Source organism: Martes martes (genome assembly GCF_963455335.1).
Source record: "Martes martes genome assembly, chromosome: 1".
NCBI classification, from domain to species: Eukaryota; Metazoa; Chordata; class Mammalia; order Carnivora; family Mustelidae; genus Martes; species Martes martes.
Window position 1 is genome coordinate 106,201,980 of NC_137888.1, and position 20,829 is coordinate 106,222,808.

At 43.6% G+C, this 20,829-nt stretch overlaps 1 protein-coding gene across 1 annotated transcript in view; it reads right to left on the reverse strand.

Annotated features, from left to right (window-relative positions):
* Window positions 1-11,835: 11,835 nt before the first annotated feature.
* The window catches only part of LOC308355601 (UPF0524 protein C3orf70 homolog), a 77,381-nt gene continuing 68,387 nt past the window's right edge, over window positions 11,836-20,829 (reverse strand). The window contains exon 2 of the mRNA XM_080823919.1: window positions 11,836-13,396. Within this exon, the coding sequence (XP_080680045.1) occupies window positions 12,840-13,396 (557 nt within the window). The 3' untranslated portion in view covers window positions 11,836-12,839. The remainder of the gene's footprint in view (window positions 13,397-20,829) is intronic.

Genomic DNA, 20,829 nt, shown 5'->3' on the forward strand with positions numbered 1-20,829 from the left:
GAACGAGGACAAATCATTCTAAAATTTTCGTGGAATCACAAAAGATCCCAAATAGCCAAAGCAATCTTGAGAAAGAATAAGTAAGAATACCAAAGCCAGAGAAACTATACTCTCTGATTTCACACTATAGCACAAAGCTAGATTAATTAAAACAGTATGGCATTGGTACAAAAACAGATAGACAAATAAATGGAACAGAATTGAGAGCTCAAAATAAACCCACATATATAGAGACAATAAATATGGCAAAAAATCCAAGAGCACACAATGGAGAAAGGAGAAACTCTTCAATAAATGGTGATAGAAAAATTGGATGGCTACATGCAAGGAATGAAACTAAACGACTATTTTACATAAAAGTAACTCAAAATAAACACTTGAATGTAACACCTGAAACCATAAAACTCCTAGAAGAAAACATAGGCATAAACTCCTTGATATTGGTCTTAGTAACGTCTGTGGATCTGACTCCAAAGGCAAAGGAAACAAAAGCAAAAATAAACAAACGGGACTATATCAAACTAAAACACTTTTTTTTTTTTAAGATTTTATTTATTTATTTGACAGACAGATCACAAGTAGGCAGAGAGGCAGGCAGAGAGAGAAGGGAGGAAGCAGGCTCCCTGCTGAGCAGAGAGCCCAATGCGGGGCTCAATCCCAGGACCGTGGGATCATGACTTGGGCCGAAGGCAGAGGCTTTAACCCACTGAGCCACCCAGGCGCCCCAAACTAAAACACTTTTGCACAGCAAAAGAAACCATCATCAAAACAAAAAGGCAACCTACTGAATGGAGAAGATATTTGTAAACCATATATCTAATAAGTGATTAATATCCAAAACATACAAGGAATTCATAGAACCCAACAACATTAATAACAACAAAACTTGATTTAAAAAATGGGCAGAGGGGGCGCCTGGGTGACTCAGTGGGTTAAGGCCTCTGCCTTCGGCTCAGGTCATGATCCCAGGGTCCTGGGATCGGGCCCCGCAGCGGGCTCTCTGCTCGGCGGGGAGCCTGTTTCCTCCTCTCTCTCTGCCTGCCTCTCTGCCTACTTGTGATCTCTGTCAAATAAATAGATGAAATCTTAAAAAAAAAATGGGCAGAGGATCTGAATAGACACTTCTCCAAAGAGGACATACAGATGGACAACAAGCACATGAAAAGGTGCTTAATAGCACCAATTATTAGGAAAATGCAAATCAAAACCACAATGATATGTCCCTTAACACCTACTGGAATTATCAAAAGGCAAGATATGACAACTGTCAGAAAGGATGTTGAGAAACGGGAACCCTTGTACACTATTGGTGGGGATGTAGTGTAGCCACTACAGAAAAGAGCTTGTTTATCCCTCAAAAAGTTAAGAATAGAACTACCATATGATCCAGTAATTCAACTTCTGGGTATTTATCTGAAGAATATGAAAACACTAATTCAAAAAGTTATATGCACCCTTGTGTCTATTTCAGCATTGTTTACAATAACTAAGATATGGAAACAAATGAAGTATCCATTGACAGATGAATGGATAAAGATGTGGTATAGTTACAAAGTGGAATATTATTCAGCCATAAAAAAGGGGCACCCAGCTGGCTCAGTCATTAAGCATCTGCCTTCGGCACAAGGCATGATCCCAGGGTTCTGGGATCAAGTCCTGAGTAGGGCTTCCTGCTCAGCAGGGAGCCTGCTTCTCCCTCTCCCTTTGCCCTTCCCTCTCCACTTGTGCTGTTTTGTTGTCTCTCAAATAAATAAATAAAATCCTAAAAAAAAAAAAGAATGAGATCTTGACATTTACAACATGGATGGAACTTGTGGATCTTATGCTAAGCGAAATAAGTCAGAAAATGACAAGTACTGTATGATTTCACTCAAATATAGAATCTTAAAAAAAACAAACTCACAGATACAGAGAAAAGACTAATGGTTACCAGAGGGGAGAGGGGTTGAAAGGTGGGCAAAATGGATGAAGGAGTCAAGTGTTTGGTGATGGATGGTGGTGACCACTTTGTAATGCACACAGACGAATTTTAAAGCTGTACACCCAAATGTAATTGTTTAAGTGGTAGATCAGGGATTTGAACTCAGAACTGTGACTCCAGAGCTGCTGATGCTCCCTGCAAAATTACATATCAGGTTTCTCAATGAGCCTGAAATTAAAGGCAAAGGCACTTGATATTCTTAAAGCAAAATGTGGTGATGGCCCTTCTTCATTTTATAGTCTGAAGAAAAAAAGCTCTTTGTAATATTAGAACTTCTGTTCAAATCAGGGCCAGTAAACAACACGTGACTCTTCTTTAGCCCCCGTCTTGTTTAACCAGTCCTTCGGTTCTTTAACTTCTCATTCCTGTCACAGCATCACTGAATCAATTACAGCAGCTTTATATTCAGGTCATGCCTTCCTAAGAGCATACTCTGGATTGGATTTGAAGAGCCCTCTTGTCTCACCTAAGGTTAGATGAGAAACAGACTCTTGAGTGTGGGGCAGCCCTGGGCACTGGGAATGTGGCAGACTTGAGCGAGCCCCAACACCTGCCATCTGGAAGCCACCGTCCCTGTCCCTTCTCATGGCACAGAGCAGATATTCTACTCCACAGGGACGTCAGGTCCTGCTTCGAAAGCAGTCCCTTAGGAGCGAATATTTGTCCGGAAGTATTTCTAGACTCAGCAACAGCAGCGGTTCCATTGGCATCTCCATGGAGCTCACAGAGGGGAGCGGGGGAGCTCCCAGGATCAAGGAGCAGACTAGGAGCAGGCAGCTCTACGTGTCCCCCACTCACCCGTGTTGAGCTCCAGCTGCTTTGCTAGGCCCCATGCTCACCCCTTGGCTGTGACAGGTGGCAAAGGAAGGATCTGGAGAGAGTTTCCATAGACCCTTCAGGTACCATTTGGGAGGGCAGGTACCCGGTCTCGAATCTCTTCTCATGCTGTCCCCCACCCCTGGGGGAGGAAGAGATGATCCTCTGAAAGTACATCAAGGACCTGATGGGAGAGGGGAGTGGATTCTGGTTGGTCAAAATACGGCAGTATCCGTCACAGATTTGTTCCTTCCTGGTAATAAGTATTTGAATGTTACTGTGCCCACCTAAAAACGGTTACTCTCAGCTCCCAGCTTCAGCTGAGTGCCCCCTGCCAACTGTGTTTGCCCCCCTCCCACCCATCGGGGGAAAGTCTCACCCAGTTCTCCACGAACAGCAGAATGGACTGCTGGAAAGAGTGCTGGGTTGCCAATCAGCCCCCCCACCCCCCGCCACTGGCCCACATGAGAGCTGAGGAAGGCTGTCTGCTCTTCTGAAAAATAAAAATAAAGTGATCTGTTCCATCTATAAGCAAAGGTCCAAGTGATGGGTGGGAAGATGCTTTCCAAAGATAACATTGCCAACCAGAACCTTCTGTGGTGAGGGGGAGGGAAGGTGTTTGTGGACGAGGAAAGCCGACAGGGGGCCTCATCAATGATGAATGCTTTAGTGAATAAATAATTCAGAGCTTTGGGGATCCTTTTAGAAACAGTATGTTTCCACTCAGCTCTGCCTGCTGAAAATGTTTTTCTAAAGGTGCATCTCCAGAATCAGATGGCTTTGACATGCCCGAAGATTCAGGGAAGGCCTCTTGGTGTGTTGTCCTCTGGGCAGCCCACAGCCAACTCCAGCCCCTGGGGTGTCGGAGCACCCTTGAACTACCGAGGGGCAGAGATGGCCATCAGCTTTCATCCCAGGGGCCCCTCCTTCTGCCACCAGCCTCCGGCGCTGATACTCTAGGAAGGCTTGCACAGCGCCTGAAGGAAAATGGCAGTTTCGCTCACCCTTCGTCCACACCTGGGCGGGGGCTGCCCGTCTGTCTCCACCGCTTGGGAGAATTGCGTTCTGTACACTCCCGTGACCTCCGTAATTCAGTGCTTAAAATGTAATAGGTATCACCACGGTTTCTTTAGTCACTTTTTTAATGGACAGAAATGTTCATAAACCCATGCACACAGCTTGATTAATTGAGGACACCTGGAGAACCAGCACCCCAGAGGCCCCCTGAATTCTCTGTTCATCATACCCCCCAACTTAACCACCATCCTGACTTCCAGTAGCATAGTTTTGCTTGTTCTGAACTTTATAGAAATAAAGTACATTATGCACTCTTTTGGGAGTGGTTTCCTTCACTCTAATTCCGTTTGTGAGATTTATCTTTGTTATTCCTTCTCATTGCTGTATAGTAGTCTATTATCTGAATATACCGTAATTTATCCACTGTGTTGTCAATGGACACTTGGACTGTTTCCAGTATGGGACTATTGCCATTCTGCTTCCTGTCCTGGTGAACATATGTATGCATTTCTGTTGGGTATGAGCTTAGGAATGATCTTGCAGGGTCAAAGGATAGAGGTAATTGGCCCCTTTCTGAATAACGCCTGCCTGCACGCACGCATGTCTACAGCTTGGGCAGTGGACAATGGGGTAGGAAAGACAGGACACATGCATGCCAGCCTGGCACCGTCTCCTCCTGAGCTTGGCTTTTAGTGCACAAGCCCTGAAATCTGCCTCCTGCCCAGCCAGTGGGTAGGTGGTTAGCTCAGGAGCCTGCCAGGACCGGCTAACGAAGCTGCTGGTAGGGCTGGGCCTTACCGAAACCGAGGCTCTGCTCCAAAACCGAGGAGCCCAGTAACCCCCATTGCCACCTGACATCTGTTCCCTCCAAACTCTGCACCACAACCATCTCAAAGGTCAGGATTTGCTCCTAATTGTCTTCAGGGTGCCAAGCCCCAGGACTTCACGGTTTGCCCAACCAGCCTCTTCTCCCTAGAAGGGTATCTTCCCATCACCCTTCAACATTCCCACACTACACCCACATGTCCAGCTGAGATGGTGATTCCTCCCTTCATCCTCCCCTTTGCTGACCTGTGATCCCATTATCCCCTTTCTGAGTGGCTGCATCAGACATAACATGGGGCCTGGTGATTTCCCGTTTGATTCAGGGAACACTGTAGCTCCAGGAACTCACAGCCTCTCCAACTCTTGGATATATTGATTATAGGATGAAAATCAACTATTTGGGGTAGAACTGACCCCTTTGGGAACCCTAGTAATCTAAAAGAACACCCAGTGAATTCCAGTTGGACCCATTGATCTTTCACTGACCTCTCAGTGACCGACGCAGAGATAAATATGGTTCCACATTTATCTAGGGCCTTGGGTTCCTTGGGAAACCCAAATCTCTGGTGTCCTCTCCATGCACTGAGTGTGCACTAAATCGTGCTAGAGTTAACTTTCATTCTTCTAGATTCCCAGGTTGAGCAGTCTGTGCGGATCCCTGTGCAGATCCCAGGCCTCAGCGAGCACCCCCTCCAGACACAGAGCAGTCCCTCAACGGGCCTTCCCAAGAGCTCCTGGCCTGGGTGCCTCTTAGAGTGGTACTGTGGATACACAGCAAGAACTCTGCCAAGTCCTTCTATAGATACATGGATGTGCCTACCCTTGTTCTGTGAATTTGGGCATCACAGCTCACACAGGCAGATTCTAAACATGAGAGCAGAATCTCAGCCCTCTGTCTATTGCATAGGGCCCTGCTTAAGCAGATTTCAGAGGTTCACGACCAGGAAATCAGAGTCAGGGTCTACGCAGTCCCCTAAAGTAAACTGTTCCCAAGAGGCAAGTCCATAACAGGTGATGACAGAAGGATATGCGATAATTAAGAAAGCAGTTGGCATCAAAGGCCCCACCCCAACAGGGCTGGGAAGGGGAGAAGGGCAGAGGCAGCAGGTAACAAAAGTGCTATGATCGGAGGCCAATTGCCAACAGAGTTCTTAGATCCAGGACCCCACCCGAGCACAAGTGTCTGAGGTCCCAGGCCAGACCCAGGTCCAGGTCAAGCCAAGCTGGGCACAAAGCCAGAGCGACTTAGCAACAAGGGCAACACCAGGGGGCTGAGCTGTGGCTGACACCTCCACCTAGCGCCAGGGCTGGTCCAGACAGAGGTGGGCCTGGGGGTGTGCAGTGGACCACTTCAGAGCCTCAGGTGTGGGGAGGAGAGAGACAGGTGAGCGAGAGCAGAGGGAGTAGGCTGAAGCAGGAGCAGAACAGGGTTTGACTGCACAGGCTCAGCAAGTGAGGGAGTCACAGCAGCTGGCTCTGGAACCTCAGCAGACGTGTGGCGCTCTGGCCCCGTGACTTACCTGCCACGTAGAACTCACTTACCTGCCTTTATCGCTGACTTTCCTATTGGTTGCATCAGCCATAAATTCCCGAACTTATCATGTCCTGCCTACCATACGGAGGGGTGTGGATGACTGACATCTGGGAAAATGCTTGGTCACATCTTCATTCAGACGTTGCATTCGTTTGCTGATTGATAGTGCTGCATGGTCTTCACCTCACGGTGACACTCCAGATCTCTTTCTTGGGATAAATCATCTGGGGTCTTACACTAGGTGACACAGAGGGCTAAGGCATCCCACTGAAGCCCAGGCCTTCTGATCGCCCACCTCCAAATTCACATGCAGAGCTTCAGGCTGGGGACTGAGAAAGACAGTAAGAAACAAATCCTCTCCTCTTTCTCCAACCCACGGGCACAGGAACTTTCCATCCACGGTTGGAAGCCTGGAAAGGAGTCACTGCTCTGTGGAGGCTGGTTAGTTCAAGGACACACTTCCCAGTCCAGCCTTCAGTCTCGTCCTGCAGGTCCCTGAGCAGGTGTCACTGCCTGTCAGACTCGTGGGCTCTCCACGCCCCCACACACCTTGCAAATGCTCCACCTGCACTCACTGGCCTAGGACTCATCATCTTCAAATTAACTCACCAGGTTTCTGATTATGAAGTAGTATCAATTCATTTTAGACAACTAGGAAAATTCAAAAAGGTGAATAAAAAAACACCAGTATCTGCCATGTTTGCTTTGTCTTGCTTTTCACTTCCACCGGTTCCCATACCTGCTTGGTTCCTGCACAATTCCATCTGACCTCTGATGCACACCTCCTTCAACCCTACTGTGCCAGGCCTGAGTCCCAAGGTCCTGCTCCACTCCCTTCAGTCAGCACAGAACGGGGTGGCACAGCAAGGGTTAAAGGCATTACCAGTTCACAGTGATTGAATTGTAATGAGGACAAGATGCTAAATTAAAGTTTATTGCAGAATAAAAGTGTATGTAGTCAGCATTTGTAAGAGGCTACAATGAGATGCCTTCTAGAACTTGGCAGTACAATTATGTAGAGTTAAGTGAGTAAAATGCACACGCAGTAGATGAGATTAGCTGTCGGCAAGTCATTTTCAGACAAGCCATCTTTTGTGAAGGCAGAAACAGCTAGCCTAGAAAGCTAGTCAAGATGTGATTAAACATGGAAGAAGCCACAGCCTCATCAAAGCCCCGAAATATGTGCAGCAAGCTGGGATGTGTGTGTGTGTGGTCTGTGTGGAGCACAGAAAAGGGGGAGAGGGGAAGGAAGTCTGTTGGTGTTGCTCCAACACCGCCCGCCCGGGAGAGGCATAAGCATAAGGCCCCTGCCTGGGGGCAGGGGTGTGCTGGGTTACAGGCAGGACTGGCAGCCGCTGGGCTCTGCTCTGCTCCGCTCCGCTCCCAGGGGCACCAGCAGCGTCCTGACTCAGCCTCCAGCTACCCGGGGTTGGTGGGCAATGGGCACCAGAGGGAGCAATTCGGGCAAAGGGCCAGGAATGTGAGCTCTAGAGCCAAAGTAACTGGGTTCCGTTCTGACTCCTACTACCTACAAGCTGGGCCACTTGGGGCAAACGTATTCACTCCTTGAGCACTTTCCCTGATCCGTGCAATGCAGTGCTGCACTCTCCCTCAGAGGGCTGCCGTGAGGCTTACCTGTAGAAAGTGGTAAGGCTGGGCCGTAATTACTAATAGTAGTAACAACAGCATTATTATTGTTACCAATAAGTGAATGTATTTAGCAGTCCCTAGTGAGGTTATTCGTTGAAATCCAACCCCAGAAGCTGCTCTTTTCCAGGTGTGAATTAGCAAACTGAGCTTTTGGATTTGCCACGCGGAGGTCGGGACCCTAAGCCTTGGTGACGAAGCAACCACACCCCGAGGACCTCTGGTTAAAACTGTCTCACATGCATGTGTAAACCAAATACAAAGCTGTGGCTTTGTGCGAAAGGAAGACTGGGGGCGTGGGGTATGTAAGTTTTACTAGTATAAACCTGATGTAGCCAACAAAAAAGCCCTTGTTACAAAGTGTTCTGGGAGTGTGAGCAGGTCACCAGGAGCATATTACCATTATGAGTAAGAATACTCGGCTGCGTGTCATTGTTTTTGTCCAGTCTAAGTGTGATGATGATGTCAGCTGCATGTTTCCTGGCACAGAGTAAGCACTCAATATACATGTTACACATTTGACAAATGTGGGTTCTGTTTTTGTTTTGCTAAGTTCACAATGCAATATTTAAACAAGACAGAACCTCTCCAAAGGAGAAAGTGGGGGAGAGAACAGTCCGAACTCCAAAATACCAGATTTATGCTGGTACAAAAGAAAAAAATTACATTTATTTTACAAGTAAGTTTTTTCCTAAAGTATTATACATAAAGGAAAGTTGAGCTGTCTGTAGGAAAACAATATAATTTTAGGAAATTAAAGAGTGGTCAACATTGTGCTTAAAACTTTAAAACAGGTGCAAAAAGTAGCACAGTAAGTGAATTTTGCAAGGTATGGACAGCCTTCAAAAAGGTATATGGATACAATGACACAGAAGCTCAATATTAAAGCCTCCAGTGGTGATGTGCTTTCAGACTTGTTCACACGAATAAGAGAGCTCGAGTAAGAGAGCACGGCTTCAGTCCCAAAAGAACTCCAAGCACTAACAGAAACACGGCCCTTTCGCACGCAGTACGGTCAACTCTCCATCCCCCAGAGTAATGAATGGGAGCAGAGACAGAACATTTTTAAAAAGTAAATAATTCCAAAATTAATTCTGAGAGGTGCCCTTATACTTGTGTTTGGAGGTGAGAAACACACACACCCCTGGAATTTCCGGCAGGAGACAGCAAGTACAACTCTCACTTCCTTCTCCTCTCCTCCTCAACGAGAGGAGACGCAAGCCTATGCTGTTCACTGGAAAAGCCTAGAATGCAAATGGCTTCCTCAGTTCTGGCTCCCACCTCCCGTGGGGAGGGGAGTAGCAAAGAAAAACTGTTAAAATGTTTCCCTCATGTGAAAAGCCAAAACATGTCAATACAACTTTGCAAACAAGATGGAAAAATCAAGAGCTGACTTGTGCTTTTTTCCCCCTTTGCCTTGTAGTATTTATACTGCCAAACATGTCTGGGTATTTTGACAGCTTTCTAAAATAGGTGGTGTCCTGTTACCCAAATAGAGAAATTTGTATAAAAGTAGTTTGTTATAATTAGTCCCAAAAGAACAGTTTCAAATAGGCCAGGAAGTGGAGATTAAAAACTAAAACCACCACCCCTAAAATGGGATCAAACCCTAGATCAAACCCAAAAGGTACCTCAGGACAACCACTTCATGGTTTTGTTTGGGTTTGGGTGGTTTTATTTGGTTTGGTTTTGTATTATATTACCTTGAAGTACACATTTTGCTTTTCCAGGAAAGCAACTGGTTTTTATCCAGGGTTTTCTCACATTCTTACTTCAAATCTTAGAAATTACAAGGTAAAAAAATACCTAGATTTGACGGTAAAGCCTTATTTCTTAATGTGCCAAAGAGTTACAGCCACAAAAGCAATTTAATTGGTTTGTCATTGCTCAGAAGAGTTATGAGCATATCTGAACCTTGAAAATTCTAAAATAAATGTTGGTTCAGTAAGAAAGCTCAATTCCATACCACACTTACTATGCATCTTCGACCTAACAGCTTTTACACCAACTTGCAGTAAGTGGGAAGGAAGCTGGGTTTCCATCAAGGACCCCAAAAGCAGCTTCTCCATCCACACAGCCCAACCCTTTGTTCCAAGTGAGCAAACTACCAGGTTCACGTTAAAAAGTTTTCATACCTGTCAGTGTATAAGTATCAAACCAAAAGACTATTTAACATGACTGTGTCTGATGTCTATAATACACATTACAGTCTAAACATTTTCTAAAGTGCCTATAAATATGCTTATACAAATGAACAATATAATATCAGGTTTACAGAGAAATTCTTTTATATAATATATAACAGATAGGCCTAGAATTTAGTTGAAAATACACATTTTTATATCCTTATCAGTTGTTTTTGGAATGCAAGCATAAAGAAACAATTCTGGTTCAATCATATATGATTTTCAGAGAATTAACAGTGCTAGGACACAGAAATTCTTGCTTGTGCTTGTATAGAAAAGGCTATTTTGAGATGCAGGAGCATCTGATATTTAGAATCCAATGGAATATCTCCAATTCTATAAAATAGTAGCAAGTGAAGCTTTGTGAGTTTTTAATTATAAAGAGATTGTGCAAATACTTAAAATGATTATCAACCATTATTAAATCCAAAAATTCCATTAAAATCATGGATAATCTGAATGGCAGTTCAGGAGTTTAAAAAACAGGAACCTAGGCAAAAGTCATAGATATTACCCATAAAGGCCCCAACCCTGCCCCAGCCAGCTTCAGAAACGTGGCCCTGTGACCACATTATTTCCATGGCTTTGGAGACCTGGTGGTTGACTGCAATCAGTTTAATGAACAGGAATGTGGGCCCAAAATTGAGAACTGAGAGGAGCGGTGTTGAGAAAGAAGACCCTGCATGTGCCCACACGGGGGCTCCAGTGAGCTCACCCACGGGGCAGGCACACACAGTGGCTGGCCACACCGCTAGGCTCCCAGGACTGGGTCTCCATGCCCTCCTCCAGCAGTTGACTCCACCAGGGGCGGCCCTGAGAACCGCGGGCAGAATCCCCCGAGGTCTGTCCCTAAGCTGTCTGGGCTGGGGAAGCTGCTCTCCACGCCCGCCTCCACCTGCCCTCTCCTGTACTCTGCTGTTCCTGCAGCTCCTCTCACCACCTTCCTGGTCTGTCTTGTTGAGTCTCTACATTTCAGTAAGTGGGAACCGTATGTTGCATTCTCATCCAGCATAGGAATTTTCAACTAACACTGTTTTCAAAGGAATACACGTGCTCTGCTTTCTAATCCCTAGGGACGTTCTGGGCCCCTATGCCTAACGAAGTGTTCTAGCCAGTCACGTGAACGACACATACAACTAAGAAAGCAGACTCTGCCTAGAGTGATTTGTGAAGGATGCCAAATGAAGGCTTCAGAGAAGAACACAACGGGCCTCTTCTTATTTCTTAAAATACACACTCATGTGACACAGAAGAGATGTGCCAAAATGCGAACGGAGCACAAGATAATGCTCCAAGAGCATGCTCGTGGTTAGGATACGAGATGTATTTCTGTCTCTCCACCAAGGATAGTTCTGGTTTCATTAGGGCCATATTTTAAACTTCCTGGATTCTTAACTATGCTTTACAGAAAGCAGATCTGAAGAAATGGCAGATAAGCAACTCACACAAAAACACCTTGTATAAATGGAAATTAGGAGAATTCTGAAGAGAGCTAAATAAGAAAGAATTATTTACTATTTTGTGTGTGTGAGAAAAGAGAACATGTACAACAGACTATGACTATTACTATAGTAAAGTGAATGAATATCACACAAAATATTTTCTCCTGACTTAGCAGCAAACTATTTCAACTGCTTTTGCATTTGCATAAAAAAATCCATGCATCATACTGAATTCTAATCCATTTCTCACCTAAACCATTCTAATGCTTCATACAACCAAATGAAGCAGAATTAATCAAACCTATTAGATTCATTCCTAATCCCTAAAGGACTGCTGTCTTTAGCATTTCCATGCTAACTAAAACTATTACTGATTTTTTTTTTCTTAAGACGTCAGATGTGGCTGCCTTCTAAGTATAATACCTATATAACTTCCTAAAAGTTTTCCCCGGATTTGAAGAACAATTAAGAAAAACAGGGAAATGTTGAGGAACCCACCCAAGGGGCCAGCTCGAATACTGCAACACGCTCCCCAACTGCAAGCGTAGCACCTCCCTCCTTCCCCTGGGTTCCCAGAGCGCTCTGGGCACCGTGACCCGCATGCGTTGGCACAGTGCTCTACTGGACCGCAGACCCCTCCCTGTCAGGAGTCAGGTCTCCTTCAGGCTGCATCCCCATGCCGCACCCGGCAGAGTGCGGGCACTCAGCTAAAGCCGGACTAGACTAAACATGAAACTGAAGGTGTCAGCTCTTGTCAGTGAAGGTCTGGCTCTACCCCAGGTCACACACGGAATTCGGACACTGGCTACAACTGGGGTTGAGCGAGGGTCTCCAAGAACCTCCAGTGGTAAGCAGAGGCAACACAAGGCCCAGGCCCGTGCAGGTGGTAGGAGAAGGGAAAAGGGACAGAATGGCATCTGCCAGTGCACACTCTGTTCCCCTCTCAGGAGCTGACTCCCCTTTGAGACCAGCAGGGTGGGGGTGCTTGTGGGCACACCAGAAGGAATGCCAAGAAGGGCGTGGGGTGTGTGTGTGAAGAACCCGCCCCTTCACTGCCTCCTTCACTCTGGGTGGCTCCTCAACCTGATCCATGACCCTCTGTGACCATCACTGCATCGCTTTCAAAGTTCCCAGTGAAATTAAGGCTGGGTCACAATTCATGACACCAGATGCTACATAGAAAATAAGTCTAGATACAAAAGAAAACCATTTATAAGAAAAGGAATGTCTTAGTTATCAGACTAACGTAAGAGTGATGCTAATCAGCAGACCAGTGAACTGCTAGGTTGTTAGAGAGGGGCAGAAAACACCAGCTGCAGCAGAGAAAGGATCCATCGGACAAAACTGCAGACGCTCAGTATGATCAGAGGCCGTGGCTCCTGCCTGGGCTCTCACACGGTGGTTTCTATTGTCTCAATCACTTCCAGATCGGACTGCGAAGGGGAGAGAAGGGTGCACTCATCCGGCTCCCAGCTGCTCTCGGGACTGTAATCTTCCTCGGAACTCAGTTCTGCTCCTTCCTCCGTGTCCTCATCACACGATTCCACATAGTGAGCCCCGATCGCATTGATCCCGGAGTCCTCAGAACTTGAGGGAGAAGAGCAGTGATCTATTTTAGGGGTACTGCTCTCTCTTGAAATTAAGGCATCGTGTGCAGAGACCTCCTCGGGACTCATTTTGTGAGAATGCGGCACTGGCTGCTTCTGCACATAACACATCTTCCCATTAATGCATTTAACCTGATAGTTGTCGATAAAGAGGTCTGAGATCATACAGTACCTTGGTGAATCAGGGGGGAGGGGCGGCTGGAAGACGGATGCAAATTTCAGAAAGTGTTCAGTGAGTGACACCGAGATCTGAATGGTGTTTGTGGGTTCCCGAGGCTTCGCGGGAATCTCCGTGCTCGGAAGCTGCTCCACAGGGGTCATGGGCTGATACACATATTTGCCTGCGGGGAACACCAAAAAGGTGGTTGAAATCAAAGAGTATGACACAAACTACATTAATGTAGCCATAATGGTTTCTTTCCGAGGACCAGATATTTTAAAAAATATTTCACCATCAAAAGAAACCAGTAATAGAATCATTCAACATTGTTATAATCAATGAAAAATACAGCGTGGTACATAATTACATCATGGTATTTTCATCTAAGAAACTCAACACTCTACAAATTTTAACTTATATTTATGTCTTTCTAATACCTCTGCGGTGGGTATATACTAAAATCCTTACTTTACAGACAATTTTAAATGTTTTACCCCTTGCACTATAACACCGAATGCCCATGATATAGTACAGTAAAAACATGCTGTAAAAGGGTGCCTGGGTGGCTCAGTCATTAAGGGTCTGTCTTCGGCTCGGAGCCCTGGGATCAAGCCCCCATTAGGCTCCCTGCTCGTTGGGAAGCCTGATTTTTCCTCTCCTACTCTCCCTGCTTGTGTTCCGTTTCTCTCTGTCAAATAAATAAATAAAACCTAAACAAAATGCTATAAAGTTGTAGACTATAAAATCCTAATTCCATTCTATCTTTAATAATTATTAATACATGTGGTAGTATATATTTTTTAAAACTAGAGGAATATATACCAATTTATTATCAGGATTACAGAAGACTTCCACATTTTAGGTTTCTATGTTTTCATGAGAATACATATACACACACAGATGTATGTAATGGCCTGGGGGGTTGTCCTAGCCACCAGTAACGACTGGGGTAAGATAATGAGGCGTGGAATGATCTCTTTCAAGACCCAAGTTCACCCGTGGCCCAGTTAGAAGAAATTCTCCCTGGCCCCAACTCCACTGGCACTAAGCAACCCAAGCCAAGCAGAAGCAAGGGTACAGGTGATGTAGGGGGTGACCTACTGGGCATTTCCAGGAAACCAAGAAGCTTATCTACAAACTTTCTGCTCTGAGCAGTGTGTCACATAGCTCACTGTGGAAGTGAGACCTAAACAGATCTGTTCCAATTGTGTCTCTCTCTTTGTTCTCTTTGACTTCACTCAACATTCTGCAAAGCCTCTCAGGTACCAAGTGCTAAGGAAATTGAGACAGAGATGAGTCTGTATATCTAAAATGATTTCAAAATAGAAATCTGGGAGTTAAAAAAAAAACCCTGAAAAACTGAGAGAAAACAGCCACAATGGGAGACACCATTTTGGTTTTTCCTAATATCATTGACTGTCAATCAGTCCATACCATACCTTCTGCATATTTCTGATAGCATGTTTTAACTTTAGCACTATTGCCATTTTAGACCACCTAATTCTTCGTTGTATGGGGCTGGCCTGCCCGCTGTGGGAGTTTCAACAGCATCCCTGACCTCTAGTAGCACCCCCTCCTCAGACATGACAATCAAAACCGTAGCCAGACATTATCATAGAGTCCTGGGGGTCAGAATTGCCCCGGCTGAGAACTACTGATCTCTGGTATCCTCATGAGCGTCTCTTCGCAAGCTACTCGCTCACCACGCAAGATACCTGCTCCTGTTTATTTCTTGGTCAGACTGAAAATTCTAGGACAGAAATGACATTTGTAAGGAAAACTACTTCAGACTTTTTAACAATTTATTTAGGCCATGGGAGAATAGCAATTTCAGATCAGAAATGTGAGCAGCTAACTAGGCCACAAATAGTGCAACATCAGTAATCTATTAAGATCGATTAGCCTGCCTATATTTTTTACTTCTGTTTCCAGACTACTGTACAAAAATGTACAAAAATGTAGGCTTAGTTGTTATAATTTCATTGTAACTAAATTACTCTAAAATATATTCAGCTTCATTCTGGAGTAACACATGGGAAAGGTACATTTAAAACTGTTAAGCCTTTGGATTCCTAGGTCTGCTTTGAAGCCTGGACATATATATCATGCAAACCTTACACCATCTGATAAAAATACAAGTGAGAAGAACCCATCACACCTGACTGGGGAACTATGTTTCAAATATGCCAGGTATCTTTATTTCTTTGTTATCTATAAAGACAGTATGGTATTACTACTTATCAGGGAAAGTTCAAATCAGTAAGACTAATTAATAATTTGGTACAGTAGGACCTCCACATCCAAGCATCATGGCAATGTCAGCTGAAGGCATAAAGATGGCAGAACTTCAAGCCTCCCCTCCAATCCTCCAGCCTCAAGACCAGAGAAAGACAAGTCTGGCAAGGGCAGAGAAGAAACTACTTGCAGAACCTAGGGGACTGTTCCCCTTATGTTCACAAAACAGTGAATAGAACATCTGGAATGGAGGTTGGTCTCTTCTGTTCCTGGCTGGTGGACTGGGGGTTACTGAGTTCAGGAGGCTGTGAATGGCAGGCACTCAAGAAATGCCTAATGTAGGGTGCTGAGTAAGTTCATTCGGGCCCAAGTGACCTCTGGTTTAATTACCCACCGGTCACACTGTAGAAGTTCCTAGAAATTCGTTCTCAGACTCACAAGGTCCAGGACTTTATTTAGTCCAAAGGAGGGACTCCATGAAGTCTGACTTTGGGACTTCTGTAACCACCCTGCCCTCCCCCCTCCTTCTCACCAACCCCCCCCCGCCCCCGCACTGAGTCCCAGCCCTACCCTCATCTTTCTTTTCCTCCTTTGTGCTTCTTCAAAAATCCTTTGCTCTTTCTCTTCATCACAGTTCTTCTACCTCTTTCTCTAGTCCTGCCTTCTCCAAAACTCTGTTTTTATTCCTTGAAGTGTGGTAAAAGAAAGAGAAATGCAGCTGGGAGACCAAGATGTGCAGAATACTGAATTCCAGATTCCATTTGCTTCTACACGTTACATCTACTAAAGGTGCTTACTCCGAGCTAGAGTGCCAGCCCATTATCTGGTGATATGGGGATACGGATACAAAGAGGAAGGCACAGAAGAAAGAAATAGTAAAGACAGCCAGATGAGAAACTAAGTTTAGTAAACAACTTTCAAACATCAACTAGTTATGGGGTGTCTGGGTGGCTCAGTGGGTTAAAGCCTCTGCCTTCAGCTCAGGTCATGATCCTGGGGTCCTGGGATCGAGCCCCACATCGGGCTCTCTGCTCAGCAGGGAGCCTGCTTCCTCCTCTCTCTCTGCTTGTCTCTCTGCCTACTTGTGATCTCTGTCTGTCAAATAAATAAATAAAATCTTAAAAAAAACCCCATCAACTAGTTATAATACTATATTGTTTGATTTTCTTATAGCACATACTTAACAGGAGAAAACAAACTTGTATCAAGGATTTAGTTTTGTAAAGAGTCCGGAAGGGTTTGTACTTGCCTCCACTCCCCAGTAACTTCTGCCCTGCGGTATATTACACTGTGAGTCTATGTTTGTAATGGTAGCCTTGAAGCATCACAAGATGCTGAATTATCAGAGAAATTCAATTATGTCTGCTGTAATGTACTTACTAAGGGAATAAAACAAACTAACACACCGCAATAGCAAGGACTGAAACAAAGGGGGTTTCCTGGCCACTTAGCCCCAAAATTCAATAACCACTATACTCTGTTTTCCGAACAGTCTTTTTAATTAAGGGTTTACTATGTTATTTAAAGAAATAAGCAGATTAGAACTTTTAAAACTTGAATCTCTAAAAGGAAAAGATATTCAGAGGGAGACAGTGCTTGCAGAATACAAAGTAGAGAGAGTAAAAGAAAAAAACGAGATATAATCCAGCAATTCCACTTCTGGGTATATACCCAAAAAGAGGAAAGCAAGGTCTGAAAGAGAGTAGCTGCATAACCATGTTCATCGCAAGCGTCATTCACATTAGCCAAAAGGTGAAAGCAACCCAACTGCCTGTTGACAGATCAATGGAAAAACAAGACGTGGAATATACAATGACTATTACCCAGGCTTACAGAGGAAGGAAATCCATGCTACACCATGCATGAACCTTGAAGACATTATGCTAAGTGAAGTAAGCCAGTCACAAAAAGACAAATACTGTATGAGATCATCTACATGAGCCACTTAGATTAGTCAGATTCATATAGGAAGAAAACAGTGTAGTGACTGCCAGGGGCCAGCAGATAAGACAGAACAAGGAGCTATTTAATGGGTACCAAGTTCCAGTTTTGCAGGATAGAGAGAGTCCTGGAGATGGATGGTGGTGATGTTTGTACAACAATATGAACGTAGTTGATACCATTGAACTATACACTTGAAAGCAGTTATGATGGTAAATTTTGTGTGTATTCTACCACAACTTTTAATACTAAAAAAATCTATATAGTTCACTACATTAACAGACTGGAAGGGAAACTCCATATGATTCAGAATATACCAAAATATTCTTACAACTCAATAACAGAAAACAAGCAGCCCAATTTTAAAAAGGACGAAGGCTGAGGTGCCTGGGTGGCTCAGTTGGTTGGGCCTCTCTCTTGATTTCAGCTCAGGTTCACGACCTTGGGGTCATGAGGTCATGATCTTGGGGTGGTGAGATCGAGCCCCACATTGGGTTTCCCAAACGGCAGGGAGTCTGCTTGGGATTCTTTCTCTCCCTTTCTCCCTCCCCCTACTCTCATGCTCTCGTGCGCTCTCTCTGGGGTAAATAAATCTTTTAAAAAAGAGAAAAAAAAGGAGTGAGGCTATACAAGGGCAATGCCAAGAATCCCTGATGGAAATGTTCTGTAATGTGACTACATCACTATCAGTATCTTGGGTTATGATAATGAACTACAGTTTTGCGACTATAGTTGTCACTAGGGGAAAGTACATAAAGGATACATGTAATGTCTGTGTTTTTCATAAAACTACATATGAATCTATAATTATTTTCAAAATAAAAAATATAACTTAAAAATCCCCATAGAAGTGATGTTGTACCTTTTTCAATGCATTTGATCAGGAGGTAAAATGCTGCTCATCTCATTACAGATAACGGTAACTTTGAACACTTGTCTAATGTGGTGTCTGTCTAGGTTTCTCCACTGAAAGTTAGCATTTTCCCTTTATATCTTACGTATCCTATGAAGAGATAACCCTGAGACTGTGCAAATATCCCATTTGTCCCCATACTGTCACCTACTAACTTTAGCATGCCTAGGGGGATTTGGTCTGTAATGATCACTACTGTGGTGTTTGCCCAACAGTTATTTCCTATTTCCATCATTACTTCTACATTTATTAATTCGAATTCGATTTAAGTAAGAGCTGTTCATTCTCCTTCATTTATTTTTCCAATTACTTAAATTAAGCATGATTCACTATTTTGTTCTATGGATTGTAATCCATCACTATCATTATTTACTTTGCTGCTCAAATGTCCCATATTTAACTCTGGGAGCTCCTTCAAGTTAGCATCTGTGTCCTCTCAACGTGCCCCCATCCTTTTTTGGAGCATTCAGTGCTTTCTGGTACCATAAGAGGTTACTGGCTTATCATGTACTTCCCTGCCCCAGTGCAGGAATCAGCCATTTCTCCAAGGAGCCCTAGAGTTCCTTTTCTTAAGAAATTAAACACATTATTTTTCTTTCTTTCTTTCTCTCTCTCTCTCTCTCTCTCTTTCAGATTTTATTTATTTGACAGAGTACAAGCAGGTGGAGCAGCACAGGAAGAGGGAGAAGCAGGCTCCCCACTGAGCAGGGAGGCTGACTGGGGCCGATCCCAGGACTCTGAAATTATGACCTGAGCTGAAGGCAGACACTTAACTGAATGAGCCACCCAGGTACCCCCTAAATACATTCTTAAGCTTATTACCAAAATATTCTTGGGAAGCAGCCTTAGCTTGTTAGTGACTCATTCACTCACTAAATTCATCCCTAAGAAAGTGAATATTAAACCTCATTACAGTACTTAATTCCCATTTAAAAATAATATAAAAAATAAAAATAAATGTCATAAACCCATCAATTTATCTGGAATCTTTTTCAAGGGAGCTGAAACAATTTTCTCAATAATGAAACTGACTATACAACACCAAGATCACAAAAACCAATTGTGATCCATAAGTGAAAAATAAATTTCAGGCGTGCCTGGGTGGCTCAGATGGTTAAGCATCTGCCTTTGGCTCAGGTCATGATCTTGGGGTACTGGGATCAAGCCCCTTGTCCAGCTCCTTGCTCAGTGGGAAGCCTGCTTCTCCCTCTCCCTGTGCTGCTCCCCCTGCTTGTACTCTGACAAATAAAATCTTTAAAAAAAAAAAAAGAAATTTCATACATCTTGTTTCTTTTTAGGGAACCTGGTTCAACACTTTTGGCTCTTTCTCAACTAAAGGCTGAACAAAACCATTAGATAAGTAACTTCCACTATTCTTTTGGAGTCTGAGTTCTTAACTATCCTGATTGTTCTTCCCCCTTGGTGTTTAGCAATAACGTGTAGTATATACTTTTTAACAATGCCTGGATGAGACACTAAAAAAGACTTATGTTTTCATCTTGGTTCTTTGGTTAAGAAAAAAAAGGAAGAAGAAACAGAAGACTGAATTACTTTTCTCAAGCTCACGTAACACAACAGAAGTCTGTTCTAGGACCTGAGCCTTGTGCCGCATGTGTTTTTATGAGGATACTCATTCCTTCATTAATATGGTTAACTTCAGCTAATATTCCAATTTGGAACAGAGTATAAACACAGAGCAGATATATTTCCTTGAAGGGGTTTCTTTTTCTTTCTTTTTTTTTTTTGTTTTTTTTTGTTTTAGAGCACAAAGGGGGAAAGAAGACCCAAATAAATGTAAAAAATAATTTATATGCCCTGTTAAGCTATTGTATGCACTTTATAAACTTTTTTTTTTAACAGTTGTGCATTTGATTCTTTAAAAAGATCCTCTGGGAGGGAAATGAGCTTTTTGCTTTTACAAATAGTATTTAGGACTATTAAGTATGTGTCCCCTTGACACATGAAGTACTCTGCTCTCAGGGAATGCAAAGTAATTTTAAAATTAGCCTAAGCAAAATATAATTAGAAAGGTAAATCTACTGAAAAAAAATGAGTGGCCTAAGGGAAACTGCATCTACAGTTCAGTTCTCTGATTTTATATAGTGAATCACAATTATGTTTATTTTATTCCCAAAGGCATTCATTACACTGAAAGTAATGTTAAATATCCTTATTCAGCTATTTCAGCAATATGCATTATTTACTAAGTTGAGAAGCATATCACAAACTAAAAACAAAAGAACATATTTACTACATAAATATATATGTAATATGTTTATATATAAAATATATCTTTTACTATAACCAGTATTTTTTGTGGCCTTATCTAGCACCCTGCCCCACTGGCAGTCAATATGCCACTTCATTCTAAGAGAACATGAAAGTTTATATACTGCCCAATATGTTAAAGTCCCCAGTCAAAACTTTATGCAAGATTGTAGTTTCTTCATTTTTCAAACTGGATAATCTTTAGTGCAAGGGAACACATTAATGTAAAGCAAAACCCTAGTGAGCCAGAATACCAG